Below are 20,354 nucleotides of genomic sequence, written 5' to 3' on the forward strand. Positions count from 1 at the left end.
GTCTTATCTGAGTAGGGTCAACATTCTGATGCAACCCAAAAAACCAAATCTCAAGCTATGCTCTCTTCTCAACGTTTGAACAAAATTATTTAAACCGTTTACGTTTCTCCCACACCCCAATTTATACACACAAAATCAAGGTGTGTTATGGTAAGTGACACAGAAGTCTTCTTCAAACGCTTGGAGGGCTGTCACGTCAAAGCTAGATTTCCGCTGCTCCTGAAGGCAGGACCTGAACCAAGGAATTCAAGTTGCAAGAAAACAAGTTCTGACTAAACGTTAGGAGGAACGTCCTGATAGTAAGAGCTGTTCGGCCAGGGACTCTTTAGATGGGATTTCTGCATCACAGAGGGTTGGGCTGGATGACTCCTGAGGGGCCCCTTCCCAACTCTGCCATGCTGTGATTCCAGCAGAACTCACTGGTAGCGCGGTGGCAGCTCAGCGCCATTGGGTCCGGTGGGCTCCTCCGGGGGCATGATGAAGACGGTGTGTTCGCTGCCGTGAGTGTCGTCTAGTTCGATCAGGGGAGATTCCTCCATCTTTTCCAGGTCCACCTGCACCTGAGCAGGAACAGCAATGGCAGGAGAGAGAGATCTTGTGAAGTGCATTAACGTGGCATCATGGCCTCACATCAAGGGATCTAGGAAGCGGTCACTTTTTAAAGTCCTTTTTTTTAAATTTAATGACCATTTGAGGGAGCTCTTGTAGACTGCAAAAGCCTTACAGTGGTACCTTGGTTCTCAAACTTAATCCGTTCCAGAAGTCCGTTCCAAAACCAAAGCGTTCCAAAACCAAGGCATGCTTTCCCAAAGAAAGTACAGTGGTACCTCTGGTTACGTACTTAATTCGTTCTGGAGGTCCGTTCTTAACCTGAAACTGTTCTTAACCTGAAGCACCACTTTAGCTAATGGGGCCTCTCGCTGCCGCCGCCCGATTTCTGTTCTCATCTTGAAGCAAAGTTCTTAACCCGAGGTACTATTACTGGGTTAGCGGGGTCTGTAACCTGAAGCGTATGTAACCCGAGGTACCACTGTACTGAATTTAATTTAATTGTAAAGCAAAATGGATTAATCCATTCCAGACTTCTAAAAACAGCAATTTAACATGAATTTTACTATCTAACGAGACCACTGCTCAATAAAATAAAAGCAATGAACAATGTACTGCAGTCACACAATCAGTAGCTGAACTGGGTTCCAGACAGTCACAAAAACAAAACAAAAAGAGCCGCAAAAACAAAAATGCAAAATAAATAGCAAAAACAGACAGACCTCAGCGTAACACTCAAAACGGAAGCGTGGCACTCAAATCGGAAGCGTAACACTCAAAACGGAGCACGTTTGGCTTCTCAAAAAAGTTCGCTTCTCAAAAAACTTACTTCCGGGTTTGCAGTGTTTGGGTTCCAAGTTGAGTACCAAGGCATTTGAGAACCAAGGTACCACTGTACTGGGACTGGATTAAGTTCTGCGGGGACAGCCACCCACCCTTGACTGAAGTATCCTCCCATTGCTTTAAGTAGCACACTCGACAGATGAAATTCACCAAATCTCATTTTAACTGATCTGTACAGCACCCATTTCCTGGGCCCCAGCTGAACCCACATTTAGCTCCCTTCCTGTCACCTTCTCCACGCAGGAGTCGAAGAACTCTAGGGACGTGTGGCGGTCGTTGACAAAGGAGCACTCCTCAATGAACTGCGTGAAGAGCTGGGTGCGGAGGAGCTGCCCGTAGAACTTGTGATACGCCCGGTCACGTGACTTCAGGAAGCCTGGATTGAGGAGAGGGGGGAATGGGAGGCAGTGGTGGTGTAGTGGTTAGAGCACTGGACTAGGGCCAGGTAGACTCAGGTTCAAATCTGCACTCAAGATATTGCCGTTGTTGTTGCCATTGTTATCTACTCATCTCATGAAATTTATGGAGTGTATGATTGCAGAAAACAAGCAAAAAACCTCAAAGAGGTTTTGCAAGAAAATAAAGCGACGAAACAGCTATTTTAAACATTGGAAAAAATAATTCAGATCAACGGCAAAGCTAAAAACCAGGCTAAAACACGCGTCATAAAACACATTTCATACAGTTTGTATAAACAGGTAAAGGGACCCTGACCATTAGGTCCAGTCGTGGCCAACTCTGGGGTTGCAGCGCTCATCTCGCTTTATTGGCTGAGGGAGCCGGCGTACAGCTTCCGGGTCGTGTGGCCAGCATGACGAAGCCGCTTCTGGCGAACCAGAGCAGCGCACGGAAACACCGTTTACCTTCCCGCCGGAGCGGTACCTATTTATCTACTTGCACTCTTGACGTGCTTTCAAACTGCTAGGTTGGCAGGAGCAGGGACTGAGCAACGGGAGCTCACCCCATCACGGGGATTCGAACCGCCAACCTTCTGATCGGCAAGTCCTAGGCTCTGTTGTTTAACCCACAGTGCCACCCGTTGTGTATACTGCTTTGTATACCGCTTATAAAAAAAGCAAAAAGCCTCAAACAATTGGTTGTTGTTATGTACGCATCGTAAAATTTATCTACCGTATGATTGAAGAAAACAAGCAAAAAACCTCAGAGGTTTTGCAAAAATAAAGCGACCAAATTATCAGAAAAACAACCCTTTAAAGAATTCAAAAGGAAACATCAACGACAAAGCTGAAAATCCGACTAAAACACGTCTACATTTTATACGTCTCGATGGTCTATGTCATCTTGGGAGGCAGAATATACCGTATTTTTTGCACCATAACACTCACTTTTTTCCTCCTAGAAAGTAAGGGGAAATGTCTGTGCGTGTTATGGAGCGAATGCCTGCGGGTGATGGGGGGGATCTGCTGCAGTCGTGAGCAGAGGATCCATGGTTCCCCTTCCTTCCCTCCTCCGTGGTTACAAAGCATGGATCCTCAGGATTTTTGCATTGGGCTACTCCAAACTCACTATCAGATCACATGTCTGTGGCCACAGCATGAACCACAAAAATCATATATCCACTATTTCATTTAGAATATTTTTTTTCTTGTTTTCCTCCTCTAAAAACTACGTGCGTGTTATGGTCTGGTGCGTGTTATAGAGCGAAAAATACGGTAGTCCCTGCGACCAGAAGCTGCTGATATCCTCCATGAATATGCCCTCCCTCACTGGAACATAAGATGATAGCCCAGTCGGAAGATCATGAGCCTCTTAATCTCAAGGTCGTGGGTTTGAACCCCACGTTGGGCGAAAGATTCCTGCATTGCAGGGAGCTGGGCCAGACAATTCTACGGTTCTAAGAGCCTGCCTGGTGGATCAGGCCCGTGGCCCCTCTAGCCGAGCATCCTCTCCTCCAGGGGAACCCCCCAAACAGGACCCGGGTGCCGCAACAGCTCCCTCCCTTTTCTTGCCGTACCCTGGAGGTTGAAGAGGCTACTGGAGTCGCGGGTCTTCTCGGAGGGTGCCTGTGTGATGGGCAGGAGGTAGCAGCGGTAGCCCTTCAGCAGGCAGGCCATGAAGCGCAGGAAAGCCCCCTGGATGTCCAGTTCCAGCTGTTTCCGCCGGCCGTAGATGAGGTCATAGTCGGTCAGCAGGAATTCCAGGGTGGCTTCCTCGACAGGCCGGTTATACACTGCAGAGGAGAGGGCGACAAGGATGTTAAGGAGGTATTCAAGTTCTCTTACCCTAGTGCAGCGGTTCTCAACCTGTGGGTCCCCAGATGTGGTTGGACTACAACTCCCATCATCCCTGAGCTCTGGCCTTGCTAGTTGGGATGATGGGAGTTGTAGTCCAGCAACATCTGGGGAACCACAGGTTGAGAAAGGCTGCCCTCGTGGTTTCTAAGAGGAGGTTGGGTGGCCAACCTATCAGGGATCCTGTCAGCAGGATTACCTCACAGAATCATAGAATTGTAGAGCTGGAAGGAGAACCACAAGGTTCATCTAGTCCAATATGGGAAGTTTTTTTTGTCCAATGTGGGGCTCGGACCCATCTTTGTATGGGTATCACTCCCAAATTTTATTATTCTGAAAAGGTTGCAATAAAATTCGTTTGTAAGCCAGGCATGTTCAAAGTCCGGCCTGAGGGCCTAATCCTGAGCGCCTGCTGATTGAATCCAGCCCTTGTGGCAGTTTATTTCCTGTTGTAAAATCCCCCAAAATGTTGGTCTTGGGGCCGCCTCTCTATCATCCACCCAGGCAAGCAAAGAGACAAGATCAGAGCTCAGGGGCACATCCACAGCCAGGACAAAACACTCAAAGAGGGTGTGAAGCAGGGTTGATGATAATAATAATAATAATAATAATAATAATAATAATAATAATAAATTTTATTTATACCCCACCCTCCCCAGCCAAGACTGGGCTCAGGGCGGCTAACACCAGATATAAAAACGATTGATTAAAATAAAAACTGAAAAACAAGATTAAAATACAACATTAAGATGCAGCCTCATTTCAGTAGAAACTCAAATCAAAAACTTTTGGGGGATGAAAACATCAAGTCTTCACCAAGGCCAGCTATCCAGACTGGTCCTACGTGGGCCAGAAAAAGCCAGGGAAGTCCCCAAATAGGAGTTTCATCACAGAAGGAGAAAGGAAAAAGGAAAGAGGGGGAGGGGATCAAGTTGATTCCAAGCCAAAGGCCAGGCAGAACAACTGATGAGGGGGTGTGGTCTGGGGAGAGGGGCGTGGCAGCGAGGAGTTCTGAGGGGTGTGGCCTGGAGAGAGGGGCGTGGCAGTGAGGAGTTCTGAGGGGTGTGGCCTGGAGAGAGGGGCGTGGCAGCGTGGAGTTCTGAGGGGTGTGGCCTGGAGAGAGGGGCGTGGCAGTGAGGAGTTCTGAGGGGTGTGGCCTGGAGAGGGGCGTGGCAGTGAGGAGTTCTGAGAGGTGTGGCCTGAGGAAAGTACCAAGGGCCAGATAGAGGCCTAAACCACGGTTTGTTGGTTTATAAACCTTGGCTCACATTAACAACAGGGAACCGCAGACCTAGGGGAGGGCCTTCCGGGCCTTTCTATTTTTTTTCTCTGGACTTCCCCTGGCCTGATTCCCACACAGACCCTGTTGCACCCCTTCCCTGAGTGCTTCTACCGGCGTGGAATATGCCCATGAACCATGCTTGTTTGGATGGAGGAAAGAGAGGAGCGTTAGCCATGGTTTCGTGTCACAACATTTGCATCCCCTCCGATCCTAATTCCCTCCACTGCATGCACTGACTACTCACTTTCATCCAGCTGACGGTACAGGGAGTTCAAGCAAGCTAAGAGAACCTTGCAAGGTTTCCGAGGCAGCGACCGTGTCGACAGCAGCTTCCTTTCCTCGCACCTGCGCATGGAGCAAAGCTGCCTTTACGGTTAGTGCCTCCTGCCAGCCCGCCCTGCAGCCACGGCGTTCCCCCACCCCTCCCTGCCTGCTCCCCACCTGCAAAGAGGACCCCTTCCCAGAGTTGCTCTTTTGAAAACAGATTCCCCAGCTGCACTGATTCCCCATCAGGGAAATCTTGCACGAAGACAAACAGCAAGCGGGGAGTGAGATCCAGTGTGGCCAGACTTCTGGATGAGGAGCTGGGAGAGAGCAGGGTTCGAATCCCCTCTGGGCCATGAAACTTGCTGGGCGTGACCTCAGGCCAGCCGCTCACTCTCGGCCTACCCTACGTCACAGAGGGGGGGAAATAAGGGGGCCGTATTCCCTACCTTGAGCTCCTTGGAGGAACAGTGGGATACTAATGGAGAGACCCACAGATTTATCTATAGAGGAATGGCCGCTGAAGAACCTTGAATTAACAAAAAACAACTGTTTTAACCCATAAAGTATGATTTATACCCCAGCCAGATGGGCGGGGTATAAATAATAAATAATTATTATAAATTATAATTATAATTATAATTATTATTTATTTATTTGTAGCATTTATATCCCACCTCATTTTCTTCTCCACAGAGCTCAAGATGGCCGCACGGTTCTCTTCATTTAATCCCACAACCACCTTGTGAGGTAGCTTAGGCTGAGAAGCAGGGACTTGTCCCAGGGAGTGAGCCTCGTGACCAAGTGGGGATTCAAACCCTGGTCTCCTAGCACCTGGCCCGACACTCTAACCACTGCTCCACACGAAGTGGGGGGGGGGCACCCTTCGCTAATTACTGTAATACGAACGAGGGAGATCTTAAACCCTGAAAGTCATTTATATTGATGCAGATACGATTTGTGCCGATCTCTTAAAATCTAATAAAACGAACAAGTTTAAAAAGAGAGAGAAGGGGGCATAGCTGTCAAGCGTCCCTTATTTGGCAGGACAGTCCCTTATTCCAGCGCCATGTCTCGCTCCTGTCCCTTATTGATGATGTCTCTTAAATAAGCTACTGAAGGTAATGGGGCCCTTTCTATTTCCAGCTGTGCTTTGTCAACAACAAATTGTTGCTGTTTTTTTGTGTTGAATATATGCTATATGGTAATTTATGGACCTAATAGGTATCTAAAGCCATTTGCATGCAACAAAATATGTATTTTATCAAAGTAATTGTTGATCCCTCATTTTGGCTGCCGATCCCTTATTTTCGAGGCTGCTGGTCCCTTATTTTCAAATCTGTAAGTTGACAGCTATGGAAGGGGGCGGCGGGGAGTCCTTGCAAGGGGGATGGGGAGCAGGTCGCGCCCCCCCATCCGTTTGCGGCACTCACTGGAAGATGGTATTGGTGTCCAGATCGACGCAGATGACGTCGTGCGGTGGGTCATAGAGGTCGAAGTAGCTGGAGTGGACCCCGACGATGAAGGGCACCGGGGCGCACAGCACGTCGGCCAGGGTGAGCGGACAGAGGGGGATGTAAGGGCACTGCCAGTGCAGCGGGAATATCATCTGGGGGGAGCAAACGCAGAGGTGAGGGCTGGGGGCCTTGGAAGGATCTGGCAGGGGAATAAAAATACGTTGCGAGGCCTAGATGGAGGAAACCGGGGGCCCATATGCACTGCACATTTAAAGCAGTGCTATCCCACTTCAAGCTTCTCTCCCCCCACAAAAAAAAATTTCTGGGAACTGTAGTTTGCTACGGGTGATGAAAATTCCCGCTCACAGAGCTACAACTCCCAGAGTTTCCTGGGAAGAAGTGTTGTTAAACCCAGGCATAGGCAAACTCGGCCCTCCAGATGTTTTGGGACTGCAACTCCCATCATCCCTAGCTAATAGGACCAGTGGTCAGGGATGATGGGAGTTGTAGTCCCAAAACATCTGGAGGGCCGAGTTTGCCTACGCCTGGTTAAACCACTCTGGGTATTGAAATTTTTTTAAGTGCTGTAAGCCACCCTTCACCTTTTACTTTTAACATTTTTTAAAGTTCTAAATAAATATCATTCCAGAAGGCTTTGATCTTTTTACACACCCACCACATATGATACATGGCACCGCATGTTTCTCCACATCACCAGCAGGTATTGGGGATGCTTCTATACATTTTTTATAGTTTCCAGGGGTCAAATACCAACAATATAACATTTTTAAAAGGTTGTCCCTTAGAGTATAAAAAAGGTAAAGGACCCCTGACAGTTAAGTCCAGCCACGAAAGACTCTGGGGTTGCGGCGCTCATCTCGCTTTCAGGCCGAGGGAGCCGGCGTTTGTCCGCAGACAGCTTTTCCGGGTCATGTGGCCAGCATGACTAAGCCGCTTCTGGCGAACCAGAGCAACGCACGGAAAGGCCTGCTGGAGCGGTACCTATTTATCTACTTGCACTTTGATGTGCTTTTGAACTGCTAGGTTGGCAGGAGCAGGGACCGAGCAACGGGAGCTCAACTCGCCGCGGGGATTCGAACCTGCTGACCTTCTGATTGTCAAGTCCAAGAGGCTCACTGCTTTAGCACACCGTAAATTTCCAGCTTACTTTCCATAAGTTTTCCCACCCACCCCTCCCACTAGATGTCAAAGAGAAGAACAACTGCCAGACTTTTAGAAGACATCTGAAGGCAGCCCTGTTTAGGGAAGCTTTTAATGTTTAACAGACCACTGTATTTTAATACTTTGTTGGATGCTGCCCAGAGTGGCTGGGGAAACCCAGCCAGATGGGCAGGGAATAAATTATAAATTCTATTCTATTCTATTCTATTCTTTCCATTCTTTCCATTGGCTCATATCTATGTTATGGCCGAAGTGTTGGGCCGGCCCATTTAATCATGGTTGAATTCTTGAGGGGAAGAATATAGTGGTTGAAACCAGCATCATAGAGCTTTAAAGGTATGGGGTGAATGTGGGTTTAGCTGGTTTAAAGGTATGGGGTGAATGTGGGTTTAGCTGGCTCTGCCTGTCAAGGTCTCTGGCTCCACCTCTTACTGGCTTTGCCTACTGCTGCCCCCCTGTCTTCCGCCCCACCTGAACCCCCAAAGGCCACCCAGGAGCCCCGACTCACAGAGACCAAGGCTTCGCCCACGCTGGTCAAGACGTCCGGCCGCAGGGAGTGGATGAGCAGCTTCTGCTCCGTCAGCACCGCCACAAGGAGGGCCACGGCGTTTTCGGGACCCAGTGTCTGCAGCAGGGTGAGGAAGCTGGCACCACTGTAAGGAAAGAAGGTCTTGGTCGGTGAAAAGGCAACTGACTCCCCCAGCCCTTTAAGATCCCAACTCGCTCAGTTCCACTATCCCAGGAATGCTAGTCTGGTTACATTCCCCCACATTACAGTGGTGCCTCGCAAGACGAAAAGAATCCGTTCTGTGATTCTCTTCGTCTAGCGGTTTTTTCGTCTTGCGAAGCAAGCCCATTGAAGGATTAGCGGATTAGTGCTATTAGCGGTTATTAGCTGCTTTTAGCGGCTTATCTGCTGATCGGATCAGCTGATAAGCGGCTTAGCGGCTTAGAAAAGAGGGGGAAAGGGGAAAAAACCCAGCAGGAACTGGCAAGACATTGTCGTCTTGCGAAGCAAGCCCATAGAAGATTCGTTTTGCGAAGCACCTCCAAAACGGAAAACTCTTTCGTCTAGCGAGTTTTCTGTCTTGCGAGGCATTCGTCTTGCGGGGCACCACTGTATATACAAATAACAGGGCCGGCCAAGGCATTTTGACGCCTGAGGCGAAGATCAAGGCAGCTTTTCCACCAGCCCCCCAGTAATTCCATATTAAAAAATTACTACAGTGGTACCTTGGGTTAAGTACTTAATTTGTTCTGGAGGTCCGTTCTTAACCTGAAACTGTTCTTAACTTGAAGCACCACTTTAGCTAATGGGGCCTCCTGCTGCTGCCGGAGCACGATTTCTGTTCTCATCCTGAAGCAAAGTTCTTAACCTGAGGTACTATTTCTGGGTTGGCGGAGTCTGTAACCTGAAGCGTATGTAACCCGAGGTACCACTGTACTGAATTTAATTTAACTTTTTGGCACCTACACAAAAGCATTTTTGTTTAGGGAAGCCTATGCAGCCATGTGAAGGCCGATATGTTTTCATCTTTGCTTACTGTTAAGTTTACCTTTAAATGTACACAGTGGAAACAAAAGCTGTTAAAAGCAGTTATTTGAAACATTTTAATAGTTAAAATAGTTTTTAATAACCCAGATTAAAACACATGCCAGGATACTACATGTCTAGGATAGTAAAGGTAAAGGGACCCCTGACCATTAGGTCCAGTCGCGGACAACTCTGGGGTTGCAGTGCTCATCTCGCTTTATTGGCCAAGGGAGCCGGCGTACAGCTTCCGGGTCATGTGGCCAGCATGACTAATCCGCTTCTGGCGAACCAGAGCAGCGCACGGAAACACCATTTACCTTCCTGCCGGAGTGGTACCTATTTATCTACTTGCACTTTGACGTGCTTTCGAACTGCTAGGTTGGCAGGAGCAGGGACTGAGCAACGGGAACTCACCCCGTCATGGGGATTCGAACCGCCGACCTTCTGATCGGCAAGTTCTAGTCTCTGTGGTTTAACCCACAGCGCCACCCGTGTTCCACATGTCTAGGATAGGCTTGCCTTAAAGCATTCCTAAGCAGGCACTGAAAGAAATCTAGCAATGGTGCTTGTCAATAGGCAGGGAGTTCTAAGGTTTGTGTGCTGCCACGATGATATATCAATTTATTATAAACACAAAGTGGTATTTCGTGGCACCTGCAATAGCCCCAGTTCTTCAGATTGCAGTGGTCAAGTAGGCATGCATGGGATAAATCGACCTCACAGGCAAACTCATCCCAAGCTGTTTATATACTAAGAGTTACACTTTGAACATGGTCCCGCATCAGCCAGACCGTAGTTTCACGTGACACGCTGGTCCAGGCAGAAGTTCCCTTGGGCGAAACGTCTAGCTAGCAGCGGATCTAATAACTTCAGAAGAGCATACCTGAGTGGCAGAGGAGATGAAACAGGCTGGCACAGGAGCATGTTATCGTAGGAAGACATCTGGACAGGCAAAAAGAAGGGAGAGGGGAGAAAACACAGCTTGAGATACAGCCCAAACAATCAGCAGTGCAGACCAAAAGTTGTCCTTTATCAGCGTGACACTCAGATTACTGCAAAACATGCATGTCCACCAGAGGTCGGACGTCGCTTCTCAATTCTTCACCCCAGATGAACCATAATCTTCACATTCCCAGTTTCATACTGTATTTTTCGCTCTATAAGACATACTTTCCCCCTCCAAAAAAGTAAGGGGGAATGTGTGTGCATCTTATGGAGCGAATGCAGGCTGCGCAGCTATCCCAGAAGCCAGAAAGCAGCTGCCAGCACCCCTTCAGTGAAGCGGGAGGAGAAACAGAGCCCCTTCGCAGAGAGGGAGAGAATATTTGTTTTTCCTTGTTCTCCTCGAAAACTAGGTGCGTCTTATGGTCGGCCGTGTCTTATAGAGCAAAAAATACGGTACTTTCAATATATATCCAGCTCAGAATTTCCTATACAGACTGGCAGCACAGCTCTCCAGGGTTTCAGACAGGGGGACAATTCCTGGTCTGACCTGGAGATGCCTGGGACCTCCTTGATGCAAGGTAGGCGGACTGACCAGCTAAGAGCGAAGGGCCTCTCTCCAAGCATCACTCAGGGGTTGAGCAAATGGTTATTACGTAGAAGGCCCTGGCTTGACCAATGGCTCGTTCTTCAGCTGCCTAACAGACAGAGTGTTGCAGGGGAGTCAAAGGCCCAGTACTATTTCAGCAGAAGGTCCGTCAATTCACAGCACCCTAGAGGCACCCAACCAGCATGAAAAGGGGAGCTTTTAAGGCTCCAGGCATGGCCAAACTCGGCCCTCCAGCTGTTTGGGGACTACAGTTCCCATCATCCCTGACCACTGGTCCTGTTAGCAAGGGATGATGGGAGTTGTAGTCCCAAAACAGCTGGAGGGCCAAGTTTGGCCATGCCTGTTTTCAGCCAATGAGAAGAAGTCTTCTCACCCTTTGTACTGTTTAGAGCCAATCGGGAGAGGAAAGAGGTAAGACGGCCCCTGAGGATCGGCTCTCAGGGTCACTCTGGAGGAGTGCGGGAAGAACACCGAGGAGGAGATGTAACGTATGCTCCAAAGCTAAGCATTCAGGAACACTGAAATCTCAAGGTGCTTCAGTTTCAAGAGGACGACATGTAAGTTCCATTGTGTACAGTGGAACTTCAAGGAAAACACAACATAATAAGATATTGGAGCAGTCCAAATTATTGGATGTGGAGAAAATAGTAAACCTAACTGAAAGGCAAACACATGGAGACCTACACTGATTGTTCCAATACATCCCTAGTTATGAGGGCCTTTTCTGTGGTGGCTCCCCAATTGAGGAGAGAGGCTCACCTGCTGCCATCGCTACATGTCTTTAGGTGCCAGGCGAAGGCATTCCTCTTTACCTAGGCCGATGGCCATCTATGACAGGCATAGGCAAACTCCGGCCCTCCAGATGTTTGGGACTACAATCCCCATCATCCCTGACCACTGGTCCTGTTAGCTAGGGATGATGGGAATTGTAGTCCCAAACATCTAGAGGGCCGGAGTTTGCCTATGCCTGATCTATGGCCTGTGAAACCGTGGGGGAGAGGACTGTTATCATGACGACTTATTTTATTATTAGGCTGTCTGTCGGTATGCTTTTCATTGTGTTTTTATCACTGATGTACTGTAATGTGTTTTTATAACGTTATACACCATCCTGGGACCTCCTGGGCATTATATAAATTGAAATAATATAACAATAACAACAACAACTAATAATAATGCATATTTATGTATAATCTTAGAAGGGGGTACGGTGCCAAGGAAGTGCGGTTGTGACTATTATGAATGCAATGTGCACCTCTGAGTTAGCCACAACACTACTGCTAACACAATGAAATTGCCCAGCTGATTCCCCGTCACCCGGGGAAGGTGCGACCTGCAACCCCTTCCCCCCCCCCCCGCTGCCAACAACCGGATGAGCAAAGGCTCTGGGTTCCTCCGCTTTCTGCTTACCTGAACCAGGATCCGAGGCCGCTGTGGAGATGGGAAGGGGACATTGTGCATGAAATGAGAGATGTGCCTGGAAAGAGCAACAGAGAAGTCACAGGGAAGAAGAACACCCTTCCACACACCCGCCCACACCAAATAAAACCACAATCGCCATCTCTGCCCTGTAACAGCAGCTTACAGGCATAGGAAGAGCTCTACTGGATCAGGCCAATGAGCCGCCTGATTCAGAAGCATTACTGCCCTCCAGCTGTGGGGGCAGAGCATAAACATTGTGGCTAGAAGCCACTGAGAGCCGTCTCCTCCAGGAATTTGTCTATTCCTCTGATGGGAGGGCGTTCCACAGGGCGGGTGCCACTACCGAGAAGGCCCTTTGCCTGGTTCCCTGCTACCTCACTTCTCGCAGTGAAGGAACTGCTACAAGTCCCTCGGCGCTGGACCTCAGTGTCTGGGCTGGACGATGGGGGTGGAGACGCTCCTTCAGGTATACTGGGCCAAGGCCATTTAGGGCCTTAAAGGTCAGCACCAACACTTTGAATTGTGCTCGGAAACGTACTGGGAGCCAATGTAGGTATTTCAGGACTGGTGTTATGTGGTCTCGACGGCCACTCCCAGTCACCGTTTAGCTGCCACATTCTGGATTAGTTGTAGTTCAAAGGTACCTTCAAAGGTAGCCCCACGTAGAGCGCATTCCAGTAGTCCATGCGGGAGATAAATAGAGCATGCGCCACTCTGGCGAGACATTCTGCCATCTACCATATCAGATTAGAGGGAGCTGTGGCTGTTATCTAGCTAAGGTTCTGCTTACGTTTCAGGCTTTGCAACCACACACAGAGGTCCCGATCCTATCGGCCGCATCCCCAACTTACGCCTCGAGTGGAAGAACGTGAGGCCCCGAGATGCTGTAGCGGTACAGGAAAGTGAGGAATTTCCGGAAGACGTCGAAAAAGGGCCAGTGGGACAGGACGCAGATGCTCTTGCGCGTCTGAACCGATTTGCTGGTGATGGGGCGCCGGTCGACGACGGTGAGAAGGTTTAGCCACATACACTGCCGCTCCGAGAGGTGTTCCCGCGGGAAGGACTCGTAGAACTGGATGGCAGCGCCGTACACCTGGGAGTGAGAGCAAGAGAAGCCAAAGAAGGGAAGGAGGAAAGTCAGAGTCCTGTGCAACCTTGGTGAAACAGTCGCTCAACTGGGGTGAGTGAGGAGTAACTCCAGGCGACCTGGAAGGGAATCTTTGGAGAACAGGGATAATGCTTCTTCTTCTTATTGTTGTCAAGCTGGCCAAACAAAGGGTATTTGCCACTGTTATGTTTATAGGTGTGTTATGTGTGCGGGACAGGCTTCTGTAATAAATATTGCGGACGAGAAACATCTGCGGACTTGTTTGCCAATTGCCACGCTGTGCACACATGGTGAAGGAGCGAATGCCAGAATAATATTGATGCTAACATGAAAAATGAACGCTAACCAGAATAGCTCACTTGCTGGTCTTTTAAAGCTGCAATTTGGGGGTTCGTCTTCTAAGCCCAGTCGCCTAATACGGTGGGGAGCTCTGCGCCAGGAGAAAGCCGCCCAGCGCAGAGTGGAGCCCTCCGCCCCTGCTGCTGCTTCTGACGGCTCTCTCCCGGCACGAAGCGGAGCCAGCCACCGCCGCCTTGGAGCCACCGCTGCAGCAGGGGGGGGGCCTCCGCTCTGCCCATACCCGGTGTACAAGACGACCCCCAACTTTTTAACCTCTTTTCCGGGGTGAAGAAGAAGAAGAAGAAGAGGAGTTTGGATTTGATATCCCGCTTTATCACTACCCGAAGGAGTCTTAAAGCGGCTAACAATCTCCTTTCCCTTCCTCCCCCACAACAAACACTCTGTCAGGTGAGGGGGGCTGAGAGACTTCAGAGAAGTGTGACTGGCCCAAGGTCACTCAGCAGCTGCATGTGGAGGAGCAGAGAAGCGAACCCGGTTCCCCAGATTACGAATCTACCACTCTGAACCACTACACCACACTGGCTCTCTCTTATACACCGGAATCTATGGTATCTCAATTTTAACTCATGAGGTATTGCTGCAATCTGCTCTGATTGCATATTTTATCTTTATGAACGCTGTTTTTATTGTGTTATGCGAGCTGGTCTTTGATCGTAATAAATTATCTATCTATCTATCTATCTATCTATCTATCTATCTATCTATCACCCACCCCAGGTTCTCTGACCGAGCCCAAAAAGTAGTTCCCACCACCATGCAATCCAACTACCTTGTCTCCCGAAGCCCCGGTCAATACGAAGGTGGAGAAGACAGGAAGCTGGTATTTCGTGTCGGCCGGCCAGCTCTCGATGGTCGCTCCCATGGGCAGGCAAAAAACAGCCACGGACTCCGGCAAGGGGAACGCCTCGTTGTCCTCCTCTGGGTAGCGACTAAGGAGACCTGGAAGGGGAAGACAAATGGGAGAAAGCTGTTTCAGTCCCTCCCTGTCAATTAATTACAACTATCCCTCAGGGTAAGGGATGCGGGTGGCGCTGTGGGTTAAATCACAGAGCCTAGGACTTGCCGATCAGAAGGTCAGCAGTTCGAATCCCTGTGACGGGGTGAGCTCCCGTTGCTCGGTCCCTGCTCCTGCCAACCTAGCAGTTCGAAAGCACATCAAAGTGCAAGTAGATAAATTGGTACCGCTCTGGGGGGAAGGTAAACGGCGTTTCCATGCACTGCTGTGGTTCGCCAGAAGCGGTTTTGTCATGCTGGCCACATGACCCGGAAGCTGTACGCCGGCTCCCTCAGCCAGTAAAGCGAGATGAGTGCCGCAACCCCAGAGTCGGCCACGACTGGACCTAATGGTCAGGAGTCCCTTTAACTTTATCCCTCAGGGTCTACCCATTCAGAGGAAGAGGGGATCCTGCTCCACTGATCCATGATTCCCTGCAACCTCCCGGCTTGACTACTGCATTCTGCGCTACATGGGACTTGCCCTTGAAGACTACTCAGATGTTTCTGTGACTCCTTTGGGACCTTGGGGAGGTGCAATCAGATTTCGCCTGAGTTCACAGGCTTTGAGGCCTAGTTTCATGGTGCTGGTTTTAACCTGAGAAACTCAGCATCCCAGGACCCACACATCTCAAATACGTCCTCCCCCCACGCCATCTCTCCCGGCAGGGACGCTCCTCAAAAATCAGGACCAACTCCATTGTGGTGGCCAATATACAAGGTGTGACTGGAAAGTTTGGTGATTGGTCACAGAAATCAGACAGCGAGAACATACATGCCTTACAGGCCTTCAAAGTAGGCCCCCTCCGATACAATGCACTGTTGACAACGTTCATAGAGCTGTTGGAAACTTCTGGAGAAGTCCTCTTTTTGTACTGCTTTCAGTTCCCTCGTCACAACAGCTTGGACGTTTGGAATGTTGGAAAATCAGTGCCCTTTCAGCGAAGATTTCAGTTTTGGAAAAAGAAAGAAATTCGGTGGGGCCAGATTGGGAGAATATGGAGGGTGGGACAACTCAGTAACGATTTCATGCGGAATATGAAATTCTTCCACCATCATTCGGACGGACAAATGTGGTTCCCACATCAATAACTCACAAACTCTGTCGACATTTGCCGCCGTTCTGCTTGTCAACGGTCTGCCAGACTGAGGGTCGTCTTTGATGGTTTGCCGCCCTTCACGGAAACCCTTAAACCACTCACACACTGTCTTTCGAGTTGCAGCTTCATCACTGTACACAATTGTGAGCATTTTGTGGGTTTCCGATGCCGACTGATTATGTTCGAATATTTCTCGCTGTCCGATTTCTGTGACCGTTCACCGAACTTTCCGGTCACACCTTGTATATCAAGACAAGTTGGCAATATAAAGCGAGTGCTCCAATCACTGATCCACCTGGTTCAGTATTGCCTGCACGACTGGCAGCATCTCTCCAGGGTTTCAGGCAGGGGGCTCTCTCCGGAGAGGCTGGGGATTGAACCTGGAACCTTCTGGAGGCAAAGCGGATGCTCTGACACTGAGCTACAGTGCTTTGATCAGAGCATCCTTGGTGGAGAGGAGGAGAGTTATAATCCACTGGCACCTTGAGGGCCAAATGTCCCCCTGCCCCTGTGTTAGAGCTGGGTGACAGGATGGCAGTTTCTTAAAAACGATAAGTCAACACACACAGGGAGCTCAGTAAGGCCCCCAAGAGCCCCGTGTCCTCTGTCCGAGACATACCTGCTTGGTAAACCAGAGTGTTCCCTTTTGCCAACGCCATCTTGTAGCAGATGTAGAGGGCTGGTCCCCACTGCAGAAAAGAGATAGGCAAGAAAAGGTGGAGGAAAGCAATTGGCTGGACCACAGAAAAAGCAGCCTCAGGAACAGAGAAATCTGCCCAGGCCAAGTCAAGGGTTTTTGTCCAACTAACCTAACGTTGGCTACACTGACTGACAGCTGCTCTCCAGGGTCTTAAGAAGAGCAGAAAAAAATTCCCCGTGACCTGCTCCCTGGGTCTTCAACTGGGAACGCCAAGGACTGATCCTGGGACCTTCTGCACTCGGCTGCCTTCCCCTACAGGAAGGTTCCAGCCCTCCTGGTTCTGAGCAATGAGATGGCTCAGTTGGCAGAGCATGAGACTATTAATCTGAGGGTTGTGGGTTCGAGTCCCACATTTGGCAAAAGATTCCTGCATTGAAGGGGACTTGGATTAGATTATTCTTGTGGTCCCTTCCAACTCTATGAATACAGGACAAAACAGGAATTGAGCGGAGCTGGGACAATTTGCCAGCTCCTTGCTCCATCCAGATCAGTACTGCGTGCACTGACTGGCAGCCACACTTCAGGATTTCAGATGGGGGGGGAGGAACCCCCATCCCTCCCTGAAGATGCCAGGGACCGTACCTGGAACCTCCTGGGTACGAAGCCATGAGTTCTGCCACTGCGTCAGGGCAGCACCTGAGCTCCGGCACTCACCATGCCCGCGTTGAGGTTCCGGTCCACGCGGCAGAAGGTGTGCGGGAGGCTCTCCCCTTTGCTGGGCATGATAAGGCAGATGTCGGTGATGCCCAGCGTGCTGTAGGCCTGGCTCTCGCTGGCTCGCCGGTACGTCAGGAAGGTGCGCTGGTGTCCGGGGGCCCCCGAGGCCAGGTTAGCCGAATGGCTATAGGGAGTCGTGTCGATGATTTTGTAGCCGGGCTTCGGGTGGTCCTTTCCGTCGTAGTGCACCCTAGGCAAACGGCAAAAGAGAGTGTGCGTTTCACTATGAGGAACAGGGATTGCGGGGGGTTGGACTAGATGACCCCTGGAGCCCCCTACCAACGATACGATTCTAAGGACCTGTCCTTTGCGGTACTCTCAGTTCCACGTTTTCCCTTTATTTATTGTGTTTACAGCTCCGTTTATTTTCTTAATATAATTCTTATTAAATTTCCTGTTCAAGAATTTCAAATAAACATTTTACATCCTTAAGATGGCAACGACTTCCCTTCTCCTCTTTCCACGGTTCATTTTACATATCTTAAATCCCTGCATGTTTTACAAAAACTATAACAATCGGTTTTCCGTTACTGCATCCATCAATTTACTCTGTTGAAGTTATCTTAACGCTGCCAGCGTTTTTAGCTGTACACAATTATTTCCCATATATTCAATAAATGTTTTCCAATCTTCTTTAATGATATGTTCTCCTTGTTCTCTTATTCTATATGTCAAGTCTGCAAATTGTGCATATTCTGTCAACTTATGCTGCCATTCTTTGGTTGGGACCGCGATCGTTTTCCATTTTATAGCTCCGTTTTCCTCCAAGGAGCTCAGTGGGAAACATACCAGACAGCAAATTGCCCTGATCTGCCAGATGCCCTGGCACTGAAAGGACATTATTGATAGGGAGAGCTTTCCACGAGCAGGGTGCCACCACTGAAAAGGCCCCGTCCCTTGTTGCCAACCTCTCTCAAGAAGGGGAGAGGGCCTCAGATGAAGATCTAACAGGGTCCGTGTGCTTTCATAAGGGGAAAGGCATTCTGAAATATATTGGGGCCCATCTCATGCGTGCTGAACGCCCACATACCCAACCAACCACCCTACCTAAGGACATCAGAAGAGGCCACGGGCTCACCAAGCCTACAATGGACAACCATTGGGAAACTCTCAAGGAGGACTCCCTGCCTTGAGATTCCCGGCCACTGGTATTCAGAAGCGACAGTGGAGGCAGAACACAGCCACCCGAGACAGTAGCTGTCGATAGCTTTCTCTGCGAATTCGCAGAGTTGGAAGGGACACCCAGGGTCATCTAGTCCAACCCCCTGCAATGCAGGAATCTTTTGCCCAACGTGGGGCTCGAACCCACATCCCTGAGATGAAGAGTGTCATGCTCTCCCAACTGTCTCCCAACCTATTATTATATATTGAATTTACCGTACTTTTCTGTGTAGAAGACGAGGGTTTTTTTTACTCTAAAACAGCAGTTCTCAACCTGTGGGTCCCCAGATGTTGTTGGACTACAAATCCCATCATCCCTGAGCTCTGGCCTTGCTAGCTAGGGGATGATGGGAGTTGTAGTTCAACAACATCTGGGGATCCACAGGTTGAGAAAGGCTGCTATAAAATAATGTTAAAAATCGCGGGGGGGGGGGTGTCCGCATCTTATACATGGATAGTGCATATGTGGGAGGGGCGATTGGTGGGGGCGTGTTATACACGGAAAAATACAGTATTTATCGCTTTATACCCAGGGTGGTTCACAGAATAAAATCAAGAACTAAAACACAAAATACCTAATAAAAAAATAACAACAACAACAACAACAACAACAACAACAACAACAACAGAACAGACCCTCCCCTCAAAAAAGCACCGTTTAAAAGGGCGTAAGATGTAAATTAGATCACCCAAAGGCCTGGTTAAAAAGGAACATTTTTGCCTGGTGCCTAAAGGTGTACAATGAAGGCACCAGGCGAACTTCCCTGGGGAGAGCATTCCACAGACGGGGAGCCACTGTAGAGAAGGCCCCGTTCTCAAGTTGCCACCCTCCGGACTTCTCAAGGAGGAGGCACATGAAGGAGGGCTCAGAAGGTGATCTCAGGGTCAGGGCAGGTTCATACGGAAAGGGGCAGTCCTTGAGGTATTGCGTTCCTGAGCCATTTAAGGCTTTATAGGTCAAAACCAGCACTTGGGATTGGGCCCGGAAACTGATCGGTAGCCAGTGCATTCGGACCGGGATCAGTGCAATAGGCTCAAACCGTCTTGCTCCGGATTCTGCACCAGCTGAAGTTTCCGAACCCTCTTCAGAGGCGGCCCTACGTGAAACGGACTGGAGTCACCTACCCCAGCTCCACAATGGGGGGCTTGTCCCGGCCCCTCCTGTAGCAGATGTACATCTGGGGGTTGTTGAGCAGCCCGGCGTTGAGCTCCACGGGGTTCCCGGAGGTGGTGCGGTCGATGCAGGTGAAGCCGTGAGGCACCTCCTCGCCCTGCGAGCGCACGATGACGGCCACGTCCACGATGGGCTCGCTGGGCCGGGACGGGCGAGGCGGCTGGCTCTCATCCTCCAGCGGCGCCGAAGTGTCCGCCAAGCCGGCCACCACAAAGTAGTCCACCAGCTGCGGGGCCCACTCGTCCGTCATGGCGGCGGCTCACGGCATCTGCAACAGGGGAAAATGAAGAAGAGGAGTGTGAGAAGCCCCGCCTCCTCGGAAGCTCCCAGCCAATGGCGGCCTGCACAGAATGTTCGGCGGCCTGTTGCCGCGGCGAGAGACATGAAACCTGTGGAGGCAGAAGATGGCCATCGTGTACCATCGCTAGGCTTCTCCTGCATGAATTTGTCCACCGCTCTTCTAAAATAATAATACAGTCGTACCTCTGGATGTGAACGGGATCCGTTCTGGAGCGAACGCAACCCACGTCCACGGGTCACGATTTGCCACTTCCGCGCATGCGCGTGACGTCATTTTGAGCATCTGCGCATGCAGTGAAACACGGAAGTAATGCGCTCTGTTACTTCCGGGTCGCTGTGGAGCGCAACCCGAAAATGCTCAACCCAAAGCTACTTCAACCCGAGGTATGACTGTAATAATAAAA

At 49.8% G+C, this 20,354-nt stretch overlaps 1 protein-coding gene across 3 annotated transcripts in view; it reads right to left on the minus strand.

The window, feature by feature from the left end:
* DENND4B (DENN domain containing 4B) overlaps positions 1-20,354 on the minus strand; it is a 56,420-nt gene that overhangs the window by 24,472 nt on the left and 11,594 nt on the right. For 2 of the 3 annotated variants that reach the window (XM_081173454.1, XM_081173455.1), the window contains exons 2-14: positions 19,602-19,918; positions 17,253-17,505; positions 16,518-16,587; positions 14,575-14,744; positions 13,189-13,430; positions 12,326-12,392; positions 10,247-10,305; positions 8,338-8,482; positions 6,624-6,799; positions 5,171-5,271; positions 3,368-3,583; positions 1,623-1,768; positions 421-560 (exon numbers count right to left, since the gene is read on the minus strand). In XM_081173454.1, coding sequence (XP_081029580.1) covers positions 421-560; positions 1,623-1,768; positions 3,368-3,583; positions 5,171-5,271; positions 6,624-6,799; positions 8,338-8,482; positions 10,247-10,305; positions 12,326-12,392; positions 13,189-13,430; positions 14,575-14,744; positions 16,518-16,587; positions 17,253-17,505; positions 19,602-19,900 — 2,084 coding nt within the window. In that variant the 5' untranslated portion in view covers positions 19,901-19,918. The remainder of the gene's footprint in view (positions 1-420; positions 561-1,622; positions 1,769-3,367; positions 3,584-5,170; positions 5,272-6,623; positions 6,800-8,337; positions 8,483-10,246; positions 10,306-12,325; positions 12,393-13,188; positions 13,431-14,574; positions 14,745-16,517; positions 16,588-17,252; positions 17,506-19,601; positions 19,919-20,354) is intronic. The other variant, XM_081173456.1, reaches the window with a different exon arrangement.

The sequence above is a fragment of the Podarcis bocagei genome (assembly GCF_964188305.1).
Source record: "Podarcis bocagei genome assembly, chromosome: 16".
NCBI classification, from domain to species: domain Eukaryota; kingdom Metazoa; phylum Chordata; class Lepidosauria; order Squamata; family Lacertidae; genus Podarcis; species Podarcis bocagei.